General features: G+C 48.8%; 1 protein-coding gene across 10 annotated transcripts in view; it reads right to left on the minus strand.

Moving 5' to 3' along the window:
• Window positions 1-18671, minus strand: part of Dys (Dystrophin) — a 532460-nt gene that overhangs the window by 118516 nt on the left and 395273 nt on the right. For all 10 annotated transcript variants that reach the window (XM_075696880.1, XM_075696878.1, XM_075696876.1 and 7 more), the window contains one exon: window positions 17265-17485. In XM_075696880.1, the coding sequence (XP_075552995.1) occupies window positions 17265-17485 (221 nt within the window). The remainder of the gene's footprint in view (window positions 1-17264; window positions 17486-18671) is intronic.

The raw sequence follows: 18671 nt of genomic DNA on the forward strand, positions 1-18671 counted from the left end.
AGCATTTTATTTCGTCTTATGACACAATACAAGTATATCTTGCGCAACGAGTGGTTGAGTACTAGCGACAGAATTTAACTGAGGAGTGCTTTCGTCATCGGGCAAGTATTTGAATGCCCCGAGGAAGTCTCTAATGATGTCCTGAGGCACGTGCACCAGAAATGAGCGTGCTATTTTCACTCGCAGAACTCGATGCTGCGTTGGCGACCTGCAAACGTTCTTCGTCACCAGGACCTGATGGCATCACGTATGCTGCCCTATGCCACCTCGGAAATGACGCACGTGATGAGCTGCTCAACTACTACAATGAGTCTTGGAAGAACGGCGCCGTTCCTAAACAATGGAAATCGAGCCGCTTGATCCCCATTCTGAAACCTGGAAAGCCTCCGCTTGAGCTCTCATCATATCGTCCGCCTGCGCGTTCGAGCTGCGTCGGCAAAGTGATGGAAAGAATGATTATTGCTCGCTTGGAATGTTACCTAGAACGATTCAACATCTATCCGGACGCCATGACGGGCTTTCATCGAGGTCGCTCGTCCACCGACAACGTCATTGACAGCGTAACCTGGGTCCAAAATCAGAAAAGTCTCAAGCGCCTATCAGTGGCACTTTCTTTAGATATAAAAGGAGCATACGACAACGTCGTCCATGAGGCCATACTGAACACACCTTGAGGCTGTTGGAGTTGGCAGCCGGATGTATCAATGGATTCGGGACCATTTGAGTGAGCGGTGCTTTTTCTTACAGACCGAATACGGCCCAACTTCAGATCATTACATTTGTCGTGGTGTGCCGCAGGGTGGAGTGTTGAACCCTATTTTGTTCAACCTCGTCCTGGTAGGAGTAGCGGAGTACCTACCGCAGACAGTTCATGTCTCAATACACGCTGACGACATTTGCATCTAGGCCTCTGCGGTGACTTGCCCTCAGGTACGAGCTAGGCTTCAGCGGGCGGTAGCCATGACGGCGTCTTATCTCCGAGAACAAGGCCTCAGTGCGTCTGCTGAAAAGTGCGCATTAGTTGGTATTACGTGCAAACAAATTATTATTATTATTATTATTATTATTATTATTATTATTATTATTATTATTATTATTATTATTTGTTTTGAACACATATATAGTTTACATGAAAGGGAAAGCAAGGAGCAATGCTGGCAACTGCCACCGGAAGGGGCACAACGCCTGCCTAGTCTTCAGAAGGGAGGGGACAGCAACACAAAAATGGCAAATGTCATTGTATACTATTTCAATCAATGGTCAAGCTGCATCCTATGTTAAGACGCATCGCTTTCTGGGCGTCATCATTGACCGCAACCTCTCGTGGAGCCCTCACTGCGTCAATCTGAAAAAGAAGTTAGTTACCATTGCTCAGGTCTTCAAATTTCTCTGCGGGTAAAACTGGGGTACACCAGTCCATTCTATGATGCAGCTGTACAGGGTATTGTTTCTTGGACTCCTACGTTATAGTCTACCAGTGTTGTCAAATGCATTCAAGACGAACTTTCGTGTTTTGGAGGCATACAACAGGGTGTCTACCAAGTTGACATTTCCAGCATTGCCATTGTGGTGCATTCCAGCGCATTGTGGTGTCGTCTCCCTTCCGTCCTTGTTTGCTGGCGCTAAATATACTTTCAGCTGACATTTCCAAATTCCCTGAGTTTCCAGGTTTTCCCTGAGTGCATTTGCAAGATTCCCCGAGTGATGCAGAACTATGTTTTATGTCAAGACGGGCTGAAACCATATCGCCAGATGGTGTCACTCTTTAGTAAGCATATGAAAAAAATAAAAAGACGACTTAATGCAATTTGAATACTATGGAGTAGTGTTTATGCTATTCAAAAAAAGAATAGAAGGGAGGGGTTAGTAAAATACACAGCAAATAAAATGTCTTCGAAAAAAATTGCAAATCGAGTCGGACATTCTCAAATACAAATAAAAAGTAGATGCCTAAAGAAGCAAATATTTTCGAATATGAGCTATTTCTACCAACTGATAGCAAGCTCAGTGGTATGACGCCCGAACTTTGTCACAATTGAGAGTCTCTCTCAACAGCTCGTAAGTCAACCTTAACTTTATTGACATACTCTCAGCCCGCACACGACGCCTCAGTCTTGTGTATCGCTGCTTTAAAGAGTTCATTTTGGTTTGGATGAGGGACACCTGCATCTTAACATCAGCCAACACTTTGTTTTTTGAGCTCAAAATGGCGGCAGCAATCTTTCTTTCCCGTTCATTCCCCAATGCGTAGGTCCTTTCTGTACTGTCCGCCTTCCGCCACTCATTCGCCCCACGGACCATTGGAAGCATCTTCTTGGTCAGTCGCACAGTCCACGTCCGATTTTTCGAACTCCCTTGGGGCCGCGAAAACGTCCGAAAAATCGGCCGGTTGGAAAAAATAAATGCATGTCGTTTACTGCCCTTAAGGGCTCAATCCGCCACAGGCACATTCAAAAACGCTCTGCAGGCCTGTCGGTACACGTATTCGGCATATTGGTGCTCGTACTGTGACAGGAAATACCGGGCGAACGCGTGCATAATTAAGGAATACATACTGTGTCCCGGGACAACAGCCCCTTCCCACGCTTTTTATGCTTCACTGCAATACTTTTGCGTATGCTTCACCAAGTAACATTTCGGTACAGAGGCGAAGCTGACTTTCGGGAACCGGCATTATGCAACGCACCGTGCTTTCCAAGCTTCTAAGCCAATCGCAAGGTCCACAAAGGCGGAGTCCGTGCAATTGCTGACAGCAGCGAATTCTTTCAGTAAAAACCGCGGCAAAAACCCAACAGCAACAAGCTTCATAACGAACGTCAAAGCAGCTAGGCCTAGCGTTGCCGCAGTGGCGGCTACAGCTGCCAGCGGATCTGCGTGCGAGAGCGCCGGTTCGAGGCAGCGAGGTAATCAAAACGGCCGCGGTGGTGGCTTTGATGGCGTTATGGACCTGCGGTGAAGGCAAAATGTGCGGAAAATTGGACGGTGAATAGTTCTTGCGTCCGAAATTTCAGATGTTCAGATACATTGACTTTATGGGGTTAGTGGTGGTGCCACCAAGCCGTCCAAATTATAGGGAATCCGGAAAGTCGGTCGTTGACTGTACACTGGCAACTCCTGCAGCCGACGACAGGGTGTCAAAGACGATTGATTACGATTCCTGTCTGTTACTCGAGCCAGCATTACCGTGACTTTTGACTCTTTCAATAAAATTACAGCTAATTTTCCCTGATAAGACACAAATTCCCTGAGTTTTCCCTGAGTTTTTCCAGACTACTAAAAATCCCGGAGAATTTCCGGTCTTCCCGGTTTTCCCGGTTGGTGACACCCTGATACAAGATCAAGCCCTCATCATCATCATCAGCCTGGTTACGCCCACTGCAGGGCAAAGGCCTCTCCCATACTTCTCCAACTAATTCATGGTCATGTACTAATTGTAGCCATGTCGTCCCTGCAAACTTCTTAATCTCATCCGCCCACCTAACTTTCTGCCGTCCCCTGCTACGCTTCCCTTCCCTTGAATCCAGTCCGTAACCCTTAATGACCATCGGTTATCTTCCCTCCTCATTACATGTCCTGCCCATGCCAATTTCCTTTTCTTGATTTCAACTAAGATGTTATTAACTCGCGTTTGTTCCCTCACCCAATCTGCTGTTTTCTTATCCTTAACGTTACACCCATCATTCTTCTTTACATAGCTCGTTGCGTCGTCCTCAATTTAAGTAGAACCCTTTTCGTAAGCCTCCAGGTTTCTGCCCCGTAGGTGAGTACTGGTAAGACACAGCTATTATACACTTTTCTCTTGAGGGATAATGCCAACCTGCTGTTCATGATCAGAGAATGCCCACCAAACGCAGCCCAGCCCATTCTTATTCTTCTGATTATTAATTTCAGTCTCATGATCCGGATCCGCGGTCACTACCTGTCCTAAGTAGGTGTATTCCCTTATCACTTCCAGTGCCTCGCTACCTATCGTAAATTGCTGTTCTCTTCAGAGGCTGTTAAACATTACTTTAGTTTTCTACAGATTAATTTTTAGACCCACTCTTCTTCTTTGCCTCTCCAGGTAAGTGAGCATGCATTGCAATTGGTCCCCTGAGTTACTAAGCAAGGCAATATCATCACCGAATCGCTAGTTACTAAGGTATTCTCCATTACCTTTTATCCCCAATTCTTCCCAATCCAGGTCTCTGCATACCTCCTGTAAACACGCTGTGAATAGCATTGGAGAGATCGTATCTCCCTGTCTGACGCCTTTCTTTATTGGGATTTTGTTGCTTTCTTTATGGAGGACTACGGTGGCTGTGGAGCCGTTATAGGTATCTTTCAGTATTTTTACATACGCCTCGTCTACACCCTGATTCCGTAATGCCTCCATGACTGCTGAGGTTTCGACAGAATCAAACACTTTCTCGTAATCAATGAAAGCTGTATATAAGGGTTGGTTATATTCCGCACATTTCTCTATCACCTGATTGATAGTGTGAATATGGTCTACTGTTGAGTAGCCTTTACGGAATCCTGCCTGGTCTTTTGCTTGACAGAAGTCTAAGGTGTTCCTGATTCTATTTGCAATTACCTTAGTAAATAGTGTGTAGGCAACTGACAGTAAGCTGATCGGTCTATAATTTTTCAAGTCTTTGGCGTCCCCTTTCTTATGGATTAGGATTATGTTAGCGTTCTTCCAAGATTCCTGTACGCTCGAGGTGATGAGGCATTGCGTATACAAGGTAGCCAGTTTCTCTAGAACAATCTGCCCACCATCCTTCAACAAATCTCCTGTTACCTTATCCTCCCCAGCTGCCTTCCCCCTTTGCATAGCTCCCAAGGCTTTCTTTACTTCTTCCGGCGTTACCTGCGGGATTTCGAATTCCTCTAGACTATTCTCTCTACCATTATCGTCGTGGGTGCCACTGGTACTGTATAAATCTCTATAGAACTCCTCAGCCACTTGAACTATCTCATCCATATTTAACAATGATATTGCCGGCATTGTCTCTTAAAGCATACATCTGATTCTTGCCAATTCCTAGCTTCTTCTTCACATCAAGCCCTACGCACGTGTTTAGGGCTGCCTTGGTGCACCTCAACAGCAGCAACAATTACCACCGCGGGAGACCACGTAATCCAGACACGTGTAGCTGTCGACTCTCTCAGAGCGTACATTCGCCATCTGTCAAGTATCCCCGACCGTCATTTGGCCTCCCTACCAGCCGAGAGACCTCAAGCGACCTTTTTACGAGTGATTAGCACTCATCAAGAGTGCATACCGACATCTTCTACAACGGCGGCGAAGCCTTCATCTCCCCTGTGGTGCGTGCGACAGCCTCAAGTGAATTTTGCTATTCCTGGAATTACAAAAAAAGTCCAATCATCCATCGTCGGCTCTCAAGCAACTTACGCTCCTATTCCTGCACGAGACGTATCATGACCACATTCATATATATACCGATGGTTCGACCCACCCACCAGCTCAACTGCCGTATTCGTAGTTCCAGCTAGGCAGGTTACAGTTAGATTAAAATTGTCACACATGACTACATCTACGTCGACAGAACTTGCAGCTCTCCATGCCGCTATGACGTACATCACCGAAGAGCCAACAGAGAAGGGGGTCGTATTTTGTGATTCTAAGGCAGCTGTTCACAGTATGTCTGCATTACATCACAGAACATACGAGCAGATGATATATGACATCAGGGAGGTGCACCGCCATGATCTGGAAAGACGGCACCACATTATACTTCAATGAATTCCTGCTCACTGTGGCATCGTCGGCAACAACCTAGCTGACAAGGCTGCCTGGTCTGCCCACGCAGATACCCAGACGCGTCCAGCACCTTTGGCAAGGTCGGACGCTGCCCGGGAACTTCACCACCTTGCACGCAAGAAGACACAAGATCTCTGGAGTTCAAGTGCCTTCAATTGCCGATTACATTAACTGGACCCCACGCTACGGCTACAGCTGCCATCTAGCCTTTCCCGCGGCGAAACAACCTTGCTGGGCCCTTGTGGCTGGGAGTGGCGTTCACGAACGCGTACTCCTATCGTTTGGGAATGACCGAGAGCCCGATGTGCGACTCCTGTTGGTGCGAGGAAACCATCGGACACCTATTGTGTACCTACCCTCGCTACGATGTCCAACGCCTCTCTCTGCTGTCAACTTTACACAGACTGGACTCGAGACCGTTCACCGAGCCTAGGATACTCGGACCGTGGCGCCACCAATCACTGGCTCGAAAAGCGATTCGTACACTAGGGCAATACTTGAAGTGCACCGGCTTAAGAGACCGTTTAGTGTCCCTCCCACACGCACTCAGTGCTTACTCTCTCCCTTTTTCCTCTTTCTATTCCCCTTTCATCCACCCCCAGTGTAGGGCAGCAAACCGGATGCTCTTCTGGTTGACCTCCTTGCTTTTCCTATCCTTGCTCTCTTTCTCTCTCTCTCTCTGTCTCTCTCTATCCCTCCCTCAATAATGAAGGCTCTGTTCGAGATAATATTGACGCCTTAGACATCCTCGAGGACTAACCTATCACTTTAGCTTGACTTAATATTTGCCTTTAGTGTACCTTTAAGGGCCACTTCGAACGTCGTAGTCCTTCCACAAGCGCTTAATTTCGACGAGGCATTTAACAACTACTTGTGTGCCATCTTCATTGGAATGTTCGAATGCACCGCGTACTACCGATGTGAAGATACATTCGCACATCATTGTTTTGCGTGCGCAAGCTATACTGCGAAGAGATTAAGGAAGCAAAAACTGCCTTACTGAGTGGACCCTCGGAACAGATGATTCTATGGTCAGTGTTTCTAAAGAATATTCACGAAGAAGGCTGCGCTGCTTGAGTTTTTGAGGTCTACACGGATCTACAAAAGAGACAGTGGGAATCCTGTGTGCTTCTGGTGGATTGTGCACGCGCTTTACATTGTTCGCGCTCTTCTATTTCTATCATGTTACTACTTTCCCTTGCGCAAGGTGGCCCACTAAAACGACCTGTGGTTAAGCTCCATGCATTTTTACACAACGCATCGTCCCTCTCTCATTTTGATGACTAACAAAAAAGAATATGCAAACTTAATGGAGGCTCAATCACATTCACGGCCACGACGCGTTCTTTGCCCCTATGTACAGGACGGGTCACAGCGCCATCTGCCACTATAGTTCGAGCTACGCCGAGGACTCGAGTCGCAGAGAACAAACCAGGGGCAGCTCTCAAACGCACGCCTTGACACCGTGCCAAAGCAGTGCGAACAATAAGCCGGAGGGATTACTCGCATCCCGGTCTAGGACTTTGCCAAGCATGATTCGTCGGCGTGAGTGCGGCTCGGCACGGCTCGGCTTGCCAGGCGGGGTATCCGGCGAGAAAACGCCGATACGCGGGAGCGCACAAATTGGAAGCGCTCGGCAGCGAAAGGGCAGAGAAAGGGCAACGAAGGGAAAAAGAGCCCTCCACTTCTTTCCACTTCCCAACTATCTTCCGCTTCGTCTCCGTGGACGCAGACCACCGCAGCACAGAAAGACGCACACGCACACACAGGGCGATGAGTCTAAATCCAAAATATCCCCGGCGGTCACTCCGGCTAGAAATCGACCCGGCCTGAGCAGCGCCGCTCCGAGTTCGAAGCGCGGAAGCGCACCAACACGCAACCGCTCCCTTCCTGCGGAGTCCTCCACCGCAGCACCATCGACGTGCGGCTGCGGGTCGAGATCGGCGGAGCAAAATAAAGCAAGTATAAAAATAAGGCAGAAGGAAAGAGAAACGAAGGAAGGAAGGAAGAAAGGAAGGAAGGAAAGAAGGGATGCGCGACGAGCGGGAAACGCCGCTAACGATGGTGGCAACTAGATCTGTCGATAGAACGCGCTCGATCTGGCGCGCGGCTCGTATTGCCACGGGCGAGAGCAGGACGCGGCCGGAGCAGCGCGGGCCGCCGCCGCCTCGAGCTACGCGCAGTGCGAGCGATGAAAACGGCGCTAGTGGTGGAACGAAGAGGAGGAGAGCGCGGAAAGGGAGCGGGGGAGCAGATAGAGACAATCGGGGACAGAACGAGGGCCGAGCACGAAGACAGGCAGCGACCCAAGCAGAGACCTCGCGGTGCGCGAAGGGACAGCGGCGCGCGTGGAAAGAAATGACGGCGGACATGAACATAAGAACGAAAGTGCGAGGAAAATAAGAGCGCGTAGAACGGGAGAAGAAAACACGACGTTGCTGCTGTTGTAGCTCTCGAGCTATAAATGAAAGCTCGGAGAAATGAACTCGAGAGACAAGCAACGGAAAAGGACGCAGAGATACAAATCACAGAGGAGAGAAATAAATAGATGAGCCACTATTTCACAAAGGGCCGCTAGCGCGCGAGGAAGATAATGGAAAGTATGTTAGTGTAACAGACAACAAGGCGCGGCGCAGCAGACAGCCGACACCAGAACGTGGTACCAGTTGCTATAAGAAAACGGTTACAAAAAAGCGCGCGTGCGCGCGTGCGTGCGTGCGTGCGTGCGTGCGTGCGTGCGTGCGCCCGAGAGAAATGGAGTATTTCTTCGCTGTGAGGTACAAACCCTAGACTCTCGCACATCTCTGCTCTGGCGGAAGAGAGGCTTATATCTTCCCTCTCATTAGCCCCGGCAGAAGAAATCAACTGGCAAGACGAACGATCGAGCCAGCACGGGCCTCCTAGCTTCCACAAAGTACGCGGCGCCTCGCATGAGGAACGACAGGCTGCGAAATCGGGGTGGCACGGTGAAAGCAAGCAATGCGATCGCGCCGTGCGAAACGCTCCAGCATATTACGCGCGTAGGAGACTGGTGAGCTCAAAGTACGAGACGGCCGACTGGCCAGAGGGCGGCGTTGCAGGTGGCGCAATGATGGCCGCGCTCACGGAGCGCAATGATAGGAGCAACCGAAGGACGCCTGCCTCACTTCTCAAATGAAAGGCTGACAGCACCTTGTTTCCAATGCCCCCGTGTCAGAACAATTCCTTACGTGCGAAAAATAACGGATAGTCAGACCAGCCTTTTCCGGTCGTGCGGGTTCTTCGTGCGGTACGCGCAGATATGAAATCTCGAAATATCTTCGCTTCGCATGCTCTCTGCCGCTCGTCATAGGACGAAGTTTTAACGTTCGGTTAACTTTCCCTGTACATGCGCTAGCTAAAGGATTTCTGAAAATATAACCAGAAACTGAAACAAGCAACCATAACAAGAACATTAATGCGACGAATAAATGCTCACGTTCCAATTTTCAAAATGCTCCAATTTTCAGTCGTAAATGGCAAGCCGAATCGTTATTCTGCTAGGCTATTCTGCTAATGGACACTTCTGCGCGGATGTGCTTCGCCGAAACGGGGAGATAAAAGTGTCAACGCTTCTAAGACGCCCCCTCGAGCAGAATTTTTGCTGCGCTCGCGTAAAGGTTGGTGGATTCGTCGCCCTGTCCTCTAAAAGCCGCTGCGCGGCTTATAAATGCAGAAACGCGAGAGACGCATCATTCGTGTAACAGCTAAATAAGGAGCAGAACTGATTCAACCCTCAGAAACTGGTCATGCGTTCCCGCTGACCGCACGCAGCGGCTGCAGTGGTCCGCTACTGAGCACGGCGTCGCAGTCTCGAGTCTCTGACGCGTCCCTTGTTGCACTCCGATGAGAGCGGAGAGCAGAGCCAAAACAAAAAGCACATACGTGGCTCTCCATTATACGGTGTCGTTCACAGCAAGGTTACCTCCCAGACATAAAAACTAGAATTAATGAATGAAGGAGAGCGTTACTGTGGTGAGTACTAAATTACCTCAAAGCACGGCGTCCACATAGGCTAAATGTGCCGCAAGCTTACTAGCTTACTACGAGACAGAATGCGCGACTACACCGACGCTCAATTTACCCGCGGCAGTGGCTTAGCGGCTGTGGTGTTGCGCTGCTACGCACGAGGTCGCGGGATCAGATTCCGGCCGCATTTCGATACAATGAAAAGGCAAATAAATAAATAAATAAATAAACCCGTATTCTGTGCATAGGTGGCAGGTTAAAAATGCTCTGATGGTCAAAATTAATCCGGATTTCCCGTCACTACGGTGTGCCTCATAGTCAAATCGTGGTTTTGGCACGTAAAACCCCCGAATTCAATTTAACTGACGCTCTATTGAAAGCCAACGGAAATGGCAGCTGTCCCCTGTAAAAGTCGCAGCATGTGAAATAGCTTGCAGTGGGTGTTACGCAGATAAAAAAAAAGGGGGGGGAGGACATCACACAAGTGGCACTAGCGACATCTCACAATTGGCGCAGTATCGCTTTTCAGGAGGCATATACACGGCCCACATTGCAAAACAATTTCACCGCTCTGTTTCTTAATATCTCTGAAAACGCTTGGCCTAGATAACCTCAGTATACGAATGCTTCTTTATACCTTAACGGGCGAATTTCAACGAACGGATTCTCTGCGGCTGCGTGGGTTCTATGTTTAGGCTCAAGTCCGTCCTTGCAACAAAATACGACAATGAAACAAGGGAAGCAGGTACAGAACAGGTGCTAAAACTGCTAACACTTTAAAGAATTTGAAGCCATCTCCTATTCGAGGTGAGCCATTACAGCTTCGTAATTTGTCGGCTGCGTGACATAGATTCAAGAACTACGACGCGGAACAGCACAAAGTTCAAGATTCAACGTGCGCGTTCAACTGAGCGAGAGAAAAAAAAAAGACAGAGAAAAAAGAAAAAGAAGAGAAAGAACAAAGCAAATTAAGAAGAAAGAAAAAAAAAGAAAAGCAAGAAAGAAGGAAAGAAAGAAACTCGGCGTTTTATGCGCGGCACGCAGGTAATGCTAATCAAAGAGGCAAGCTTTCAGGGAAAGAAACGGCTACGCTACCACGCATTTCGAATGTGTAGACAGAAAAGCAGTAAGACGCAATAGCCGAGGTAAATAAACAACAAAGCACGAGGAAAAGAACGCCAACAAACGCCCTACCAAACCAACGGACGGCGGCCACATCATGGCCATTTGATGCGCACCGGCATCTGTGACCGACAACGTGAGTTAGATTCTGCCTGCGCATAGGACCGTTTTCGCGTCTTGAAGATATGTGACCCCGCCGCCATCAAGCAACAACGAAACGAAGCAAAACAGCCTAAGAACAATAATAAATGAAAGTTCTTTCTAGCATGTCGAAAAAGGGAGAAAAAAGAAATTGTTGCGACATAAAGAAAAAGAAAGCGCCGTAAGCTAATAAGAAACATGCTAGCTTAAGAAAAACAAAAAAAAAAGCGGTGCGGATCATTCTTCCTCTCTGCAATACTCCTTTTTCCGCAAGTCTCGGAAACTGTCTTTCTACTTTCCGCCGCTTTTACCTTCGGTTATTTTCTTCTATCGCCTCGCCTCCAGCCTCCCGGTCGCGCCTCGTCGCCTCTGAGCACATCTCATTTCGTTCTCCTTTATCTGCGCGATCAAGGTGTCCACTGGGACGGTGTCCACGTTCTGACTGCTCTCTTGGCGTTTCATTCGCTTCTCGCTTTATACGTCCTCCTTTCTCTGTTCGTAGCCGCTGCTTCTGGGTAAACGAGTTTTCCGGAACCTCCAAGCGCCGAGGGGCTCCGTGGTATTTGCTTTACAAACGAGCCGCCGGAGTCGTCAGAGAGCCGAGAAATTCATTGTCTGCGTCCCGGCTCAGCCACCGTACACGCGGGCGGGGCCCACGGTGAGCTGCAAATTTCTAGAAGCCCCGAGGACATCGACTCTGCTTTTCAGCGAGAGCCTTCCGACGTGTCGAAAGCAATGCAAAGAAGAAAATGCTACAAAAACGCCTTTTACACGCTCATTTAGAAAAAAAAAATACTATTAGATGTTAACGTTCCAATCAAGTTCTTTTTTTTTTATCCCTATTTCTCTCACTATAACTGCGAAATGACCTTACAAGAAAGCTAGTTCGGAGCAACTTTTTATATCGTAAAGCCTGCAGTCAGCGCTCACGGAACATTTCCACAGCTTTGCCTGAATTTTATTTTTTAGGGTTTATTAGGACTCATTGCGGTACGCATTTTTTAAAAGGAAATTTGGAATTCAAGACCATCTACTTCAAGACAACAGGTAATAAACCAACACTGCCCTCTCGCACGCACACACAGGGGCGGGTGTCCTAATGTTTGCGCGAACCTGCAACAAGCATTCGGTGTAAGCAGCATTCGGAACAAATGCTACAAACATGAATCAAACGAATTATTCACCTTCGCGGGAGGTAACCGCAGTCGTAGCACATTTATGCTTAGCTGAGCATCGCCACAGACCTACACTATTTTTTATATGCGGAGCATGTCTGTCTAGGTGCGTCGGCCTCTCGAGAACATCGACTCGCCTTTCATCATATTAACGCGAGAGCGTTAAGGAAACCGTGTTGCAGAAAATCCGGCGTCCGCGTGGGCGTCCGATGTCGGACGTCGCTTCGTCAAAAAGATTTTCGGACGACACATTGCCAGGCCTTTCATGTGACGCAAGAAATTGAGTGAACTAATTGAATTTCTCATGGTAGAATACGTGAGAAAATTGTAAACTACGACTTACACACAATGTACAAACATGATAGCTCTCGGATAGTGATTTGAATGTACAAGAAAACATAATTCTGTAACGCGAAAACTCAGGCAAGCCCCTTTTCCAGCGTTTCTACAATTCATAGACCGGGAACGGCATCCGCCATTTGCGCACGCCGGCGCGTAAATATCTCGGAGTCCACGGAGCGCCGCGCTCGCTTCCTTGAAACACTTCCAGATGGTACTCGCCTCCACTGCATCGCGCTCCATGCAATGCGGCCATGCATCGCGGTAAAAACGCGGCCCATGCAAGAGGTCGCGCTCCAACCAGAAAGCCCGCCCGCGTGCAAAGCGTTAGCCGCGAGCGTTTCCCGGTAAATGTTACGGTTGCATACGCTGCAGTTGCCCGGAAGCGCGAGAAGCAGTCAGGGATAATTGAAAGCTATCGCGTTCGACTCTTACAGGCGAAGCTTAAGTGTCCTCCAAATTTTGTGGACTAAGCAGGTGCGCTTTATATCATCAATTTTAATTCTGAAAGTTATTTTCTACGAAAATATACAAGCGCTACGAATGTAGCAAGCGCGTGACAGCATCAGGCTCGCGACTACAATCACGTTTGCCTATATCCAACGTCAGCTGCAATAATTTTTTCGACAACGTTACGAGGATGATTGTAGAGCAAACGTTGCAATCTACGTCTCTGCGGCTCCATTCCCCTCGGGCGCAATTTTAGCGTACAACGGCCACATCCCCGCACGTGTTCCCCTTTCGATTCCGCAGGCCCCGCTTACGCTGCACTGCCTCCATACAAAGGCTCTTTTCGTAGGACGACGAGACTGGAAACGCAATGGCACAGCGTTCTCGCGAAACACTAGACGACCCGGGCGCGACAGTTTACGCGACACGGCTCACTGAATGAATGTTTTATGCGCGGGGACCGTGAGAACGGTTCTGCGGTCTCCCGGCGAGCGCCGCTATTGTCAACGCTTCCGAGAGTGGCGGTGAACAAAAGGACGGAGGTTTGAAGGGGAAAGTGCCGAGCGATGACGTGGGCGCTGACAAAGGGCAATTAGTCGAACAGGCCGGATAGGGCGATCCCGTAAATATGAGCACAGTGCCGACGAGGATCGCAATCACGCGCAAGGCGTAATTGGGGACAGCGCAAACGTTGCACATAGAACGTCAGATGGCCCGACCGGGGCGGCTGCATTTAGATGGAGGCAAAATGCAAAATGAATCCGTGCTCTTAATGCAGGTACATGATAAAGAGCCCAATGTAGTCAAGATTATACCGGAGTCATCCACAACGGCGTCCCGCATAATCAGGTGGCGGCTTTGGCAAGCAACACCTAGAATTTAATTTCAACTTCAGCTAACAGTGTATTTCGCAGGTTTTTGTTTTTCTGCATTCAAGATCAGCGTGGAAATAGTTTATTACGCACGTTTCGTATTAACACTATGGGGGTGGTTGGTAGTGGCGGCGATGATGATGTTGCTACTGGTCGAGTTAGCCTGGCAGTCTAAAACTGGTACAGCGCAACATACAACATACAAACGAAGAAACAAGCCGAGCCGGCCAGATAAAGGATTTTTGTATGATCTTTGACCTTTGTATGTTGCGCTGTACCAGTTTTATAATGCAATACCAACTCGCCCAATCCTCAACCCTAGTCGCCTGGCAGACTGGGCGGGCAATTGCACCAGTTCAGACCAGTCTAGTCCCATCCAGATCAGTCCAGTCCCCCACAGGAATGCGAGAAGAAATGCGTGACACTTTCTGCGCACTAACCACAGTCTTTCCAGTGAAACTAATCGTCAGACGCGTTCTTGGAGAAACCGTCTTGTTCACATACTGCGCAGAAGCCTCCCGCTTTCAGAACCGTAATTCTTGCATGACCAGATGAAATGTGCTATATCGCCTGCTTCGTTGTACTCAGTGCAAAAGTGGAGAAGCAGCACGGTCTACCTTAAACATTCATGAAGGAGTGTAGGCTGATCCTGCCTCCACTCTGTATACACACAATGGTAGCTTCCGTGCGCCTAAGTACCTTTAAAATACAAGGCTGATCCGGCAGTTTCTGGAGTGAGCGAAAGTGTCGACGTATCTCATGGCGTATCTCCAAATAAGTTTCTTCGTAAGCAGCTGGCTTCATTCAAAGAAATGACAAAAGAGGGAATGAGATTACGTTTCAGCGGATACCCTCGTCTACAAAGCGCTTTCAAGGCAGTCAGAAGTGCGAGCTCCGGTGAATCGCATACACAACTCAGACGCTTGTGCTACCGAGTGAAGAATTTTTCCATTTGCGGCTTTAGCACTGGAAACCAAAAGCATGACTACAGGAGACAAATTAGTGGGGGGGCTTCCCGTTACTGCTGACCATGTGGGCTTCTTTAACGTCCCTCCAAACCAAGAACACAGGCCTTTTCGTTTTATGTCCCCATCAGAATGTGGCTGCCAAAGTTGAGGAATCGTAACAGAGACATCGCGCTTTGCAGAAGGACGTCGTAGCCACTGAGAGGATACGGCGACCATATTACGTCTTGCTTACCCCACAACGATGGAATACGTGTCCCGCGTGTATGAATGACGCGCGTGCAGGAGCGTCAAAGGAGCCATAAAACGCTACGGCCGCTAAGAAATATCAAATCGAGAAGATCCCATCAAACTATTTTCGCACGGCTTGCTTGGAAATATGTACGGCGTAGCGAAAAAAAGAAGAAAATACCGACTTGGGATTCAAGACATCGAAGTCGACGATGCGGTAAACCTACTTGCTGTTATCACCCTCGATATGGCCCGTTTTCCGACGACTTGTCGTCGTCGGAAAACGGACTGATTTGGTTGGATCTTGAAACTTCAAGACGAGTAATCGACTGCAAGATTTAAAGGGTCATATATACGACTTCTCTTGAGATTCTGGTTTCCATACCTTATCATCGGGAGAAATCCTGCGCTTTCCAGCAACGACAATGTCACTTCACTGCAAGCGTACAGATTGTGCGGGGAAGCACGGATGCGCGTTTATTTCTTAAATAGCAGATCTACCATATATCCAGTGAAAGATGAGAAGGCGCACCGATTAACGATTTACGATATTGAGAGGCATCTAAATTAACAATAGATTTACTACTTTACGTTACCCCCAATCCATATCTTGTGCAATTATACGGATGTCAATATCTAGTGCGATCAGCGTCCTCGAAGAAATTTTGTACCAGTGGCGAAGCAAAAAGAAAATCATAAACATTAAATATGACTAACATCAGGTGTCTGTACCTTAGTACATGCCCTTCACGAAGCGTTCACCCTCACCAGCGCACACATATTGCCAGTGCACGGAGCACTTCCTTCTGCTGTTTCGACCGACCTTTCTTTTCTCTCTCGCTCTCTCTCCGTTAATCCCTCCATCCTCGTACTCCTCCTCCACTGACGCAGCACTTTAGGGCCGAAAGCCAATGAAGTCAGAAAGACAAGACGGCAAGTAGCAGCAATGCTCACCGCGGTATAGCATTCGTCAATGCCCAGCCTTCAATGGCAGGCGTCATCACAAGGCGTTGGCCCAGACACTGCAAGCCCTCTTGCCGAGGCGAGTCTGCCAAACACTATACCATGACGGCGTTCTCGATCTCTACATTTTTTTTTTATGCGGCGATCCAACACTGTCAACCACGATCGTTCTGTGTGCCAGCCGATGAGCAGAATTTCATGTTGGTACTGGTACTTCGCCTTTGGCGGCAGACCTTAGAGGGGATCACTGAATGGCAAGACCGGCTGTTCAGCATCGCTCCCGCCAAAGAGAACGGGTCACACAAGCATCGCTCCCGCGAAAGAAACGAAGGCGGGTCACACAAGATGTGGAAGCTTATTTCGAGTTTCTTTGAGGCTCTCGTCCAGGCGAAACTTTACTACCTACCTTATTTGCAAATATACGCCCTTTGACGCACTCATAGCTGCAAGTTTATCCACTTGGGCGGTTGTTGTAAATATTATACGTCGTCGCCTATTCTCTTCGGAGATTATGAGCGTGCTTGCGGGTTTGAATGCGTGCGTGTGTGCGCAAACGCGGCGCGAGAGAGACGGCGTTCAAATTCAGATACTTTCTGATAGATTTCTGCAGCGTCTACCTGAATTCTTTTATGTAACTTTTCTGGCTCTCCATGACACTGAAAGTTCCAGGCTCAAGAAGAAAGAAATGGTGGTTTATAGCTTGCCAAGTTACGATGTCAGCCTATAATTTTCACCGATTATTAACAGTAAGTTGTAAATTAGCTGGGACGCATTATCAGATTTGGTTGAATCATATGCTTGATAATATTTCAACAACCCGACCAGGCTGATCACAACATCAGCAACAGACACCATTAGTTGAGGATTATGTAGATTCAGTTGAAAGCTACGCACCCTTCTGGTATGCAAGAAACTTGGCTAGAGAAATTGTAGGTGCCAATTTCCCTGATTTAAGGTGGCCGGGGTGATCCCCTGTCTTTCAGCTGAATTTCCGAAAACTGAATTCCCTGCATGGAAATTACACGCTTTCCCTGATCGTAGCCACCCTGTGAGAGCTTAAAATCAAACAGAAAGGTCACCAGAACGACCACTGCGGCGGCCTCGAAGCTCATATGTGCAAAGGTAACGATCAAACGTTACAGATGAAAAGACTTTCTCAGCGGCGAGACATGATTGACCGCTACTTAGCGCTTACTGGGTCTGTGAGACGGCGGGCGATGTCCGCCTCGGTGACCTCGCAAGAGACACTCACCCTCTGCTCGCGTATCTGCGCCTCAAGCGCTTCCAGCGAGTGCGGTGGTCCCGCGGCGGCCTGTCGGTCGAGGCGCGCCTCCATGCGGCTCAGCCATGCCTCGAGCTCCCGGCGTCGGTCGTCCAGGCTGCGGCCGGCGTCCGAGGCGATGCCCTCGAGCTGGCGGCGACGCTGCAGCGCCACCGATTCACTGCGGTCCCACTCCTCGCGAAGGTTGGACACTGTGTCGACGAAGAGACGACAAAGACAAGGTGAGACGACGAGATAGGTTGACGCCGGGCTTATTTAGACGAGAAGAATAGGCGGAGATCGAGGAGAACAGTTCCTACGAGGTCGACAAGCGCTCGACCCCCACGCATGTGAGCGAGCACTGGAACAGGACAAGCAAGTTATAAAACCCATAACGACACGGAGCAAACGGACGAAGCGCAAAAAAGAAAGAAGCCAATCTACACTGAGAATAAATAAGCATTGAAATTGGATTCAGTCCACATCAGTTAATCATAGTAAACACTAAATACAAGCTACAGTAACTGTACGCGGCCAGGAGGCCTGGGGAGGAAAGAGCCAGCGTCTACCTGATAGAAGCTGGCCTATATTAAGCAAAGAAAGCCAAAGCCGGTTGCTAGATAAAAACAGTTGGCTTCTTGGACAAACACCTGCGGTCGCGATAAAGCTACAGCACATGTACATCATGACTGTCAGTACACAAGGAGACCCAAAACTATCTTCAGATATTTAGGCAGGTTAATTGATGTACGGCTGACGAAGCAGAGACCTCATTGCATCAAGTATCACGAAAGCTTCTGGAGTGGCTGCGATGTGCTTCACAGAAAAGAAAGGGTATAAAAAAAGAAGCACACACACACACACACACACACACACACACACACACACACACACACACACACACACACACACACACACATGCTCCGCGTCCTCCTATAAAGGTGCGATTGACACTCAAGCGAGCACGCTCGCGCGCTTTGATGGTCTCTCTTCGTTTCATCAGCAGTGTGACCGTTTTTTTTATTGCGATAGCAATTGTATGGACACTCCAGGTGCATTTCTGCCGTCGGCGTCGCCGTGAGGTTCCGTATGAAGTCCACGAGCGATAAAGCGTGCCACTGTGACCCGGCGATAGCGGCTCAATCTCGCGCACGCAACGGAGGAAAGGGGAGAGGAAGCGCGCCGCCTTCCGTCACACGCAAGGCTTCGGGGGAGGGGAGGCGCGTTTTACTGCTGGCCGCGCAAACAGCCGCGCGTGGCCCGCCGAGCTGCTGTATCTTGCATCTTGAAACTGTAACAGCGCACGAGGACGAGAACGAAGAGAGAAGACAGGACGATGCGCTTACTCACATCTGAAAAATTTAATTGAAAGGAAACAAACAACGGAGTACGAGGGTT

This window comes from Dermacentor variabilis, chromosome 6, assembly GCF_050947875.1.
Source record: "Dermacentor variabilis isolate Ectoservices chromosome 6, ASM5094787v1, whole genome shotgun sequence".
NCBI lineage: Eukaryota > Metazoa > Arthropoda > Arachnida > Ixodida > Ixodidae > Dermacentor > Dermacentor variabilis.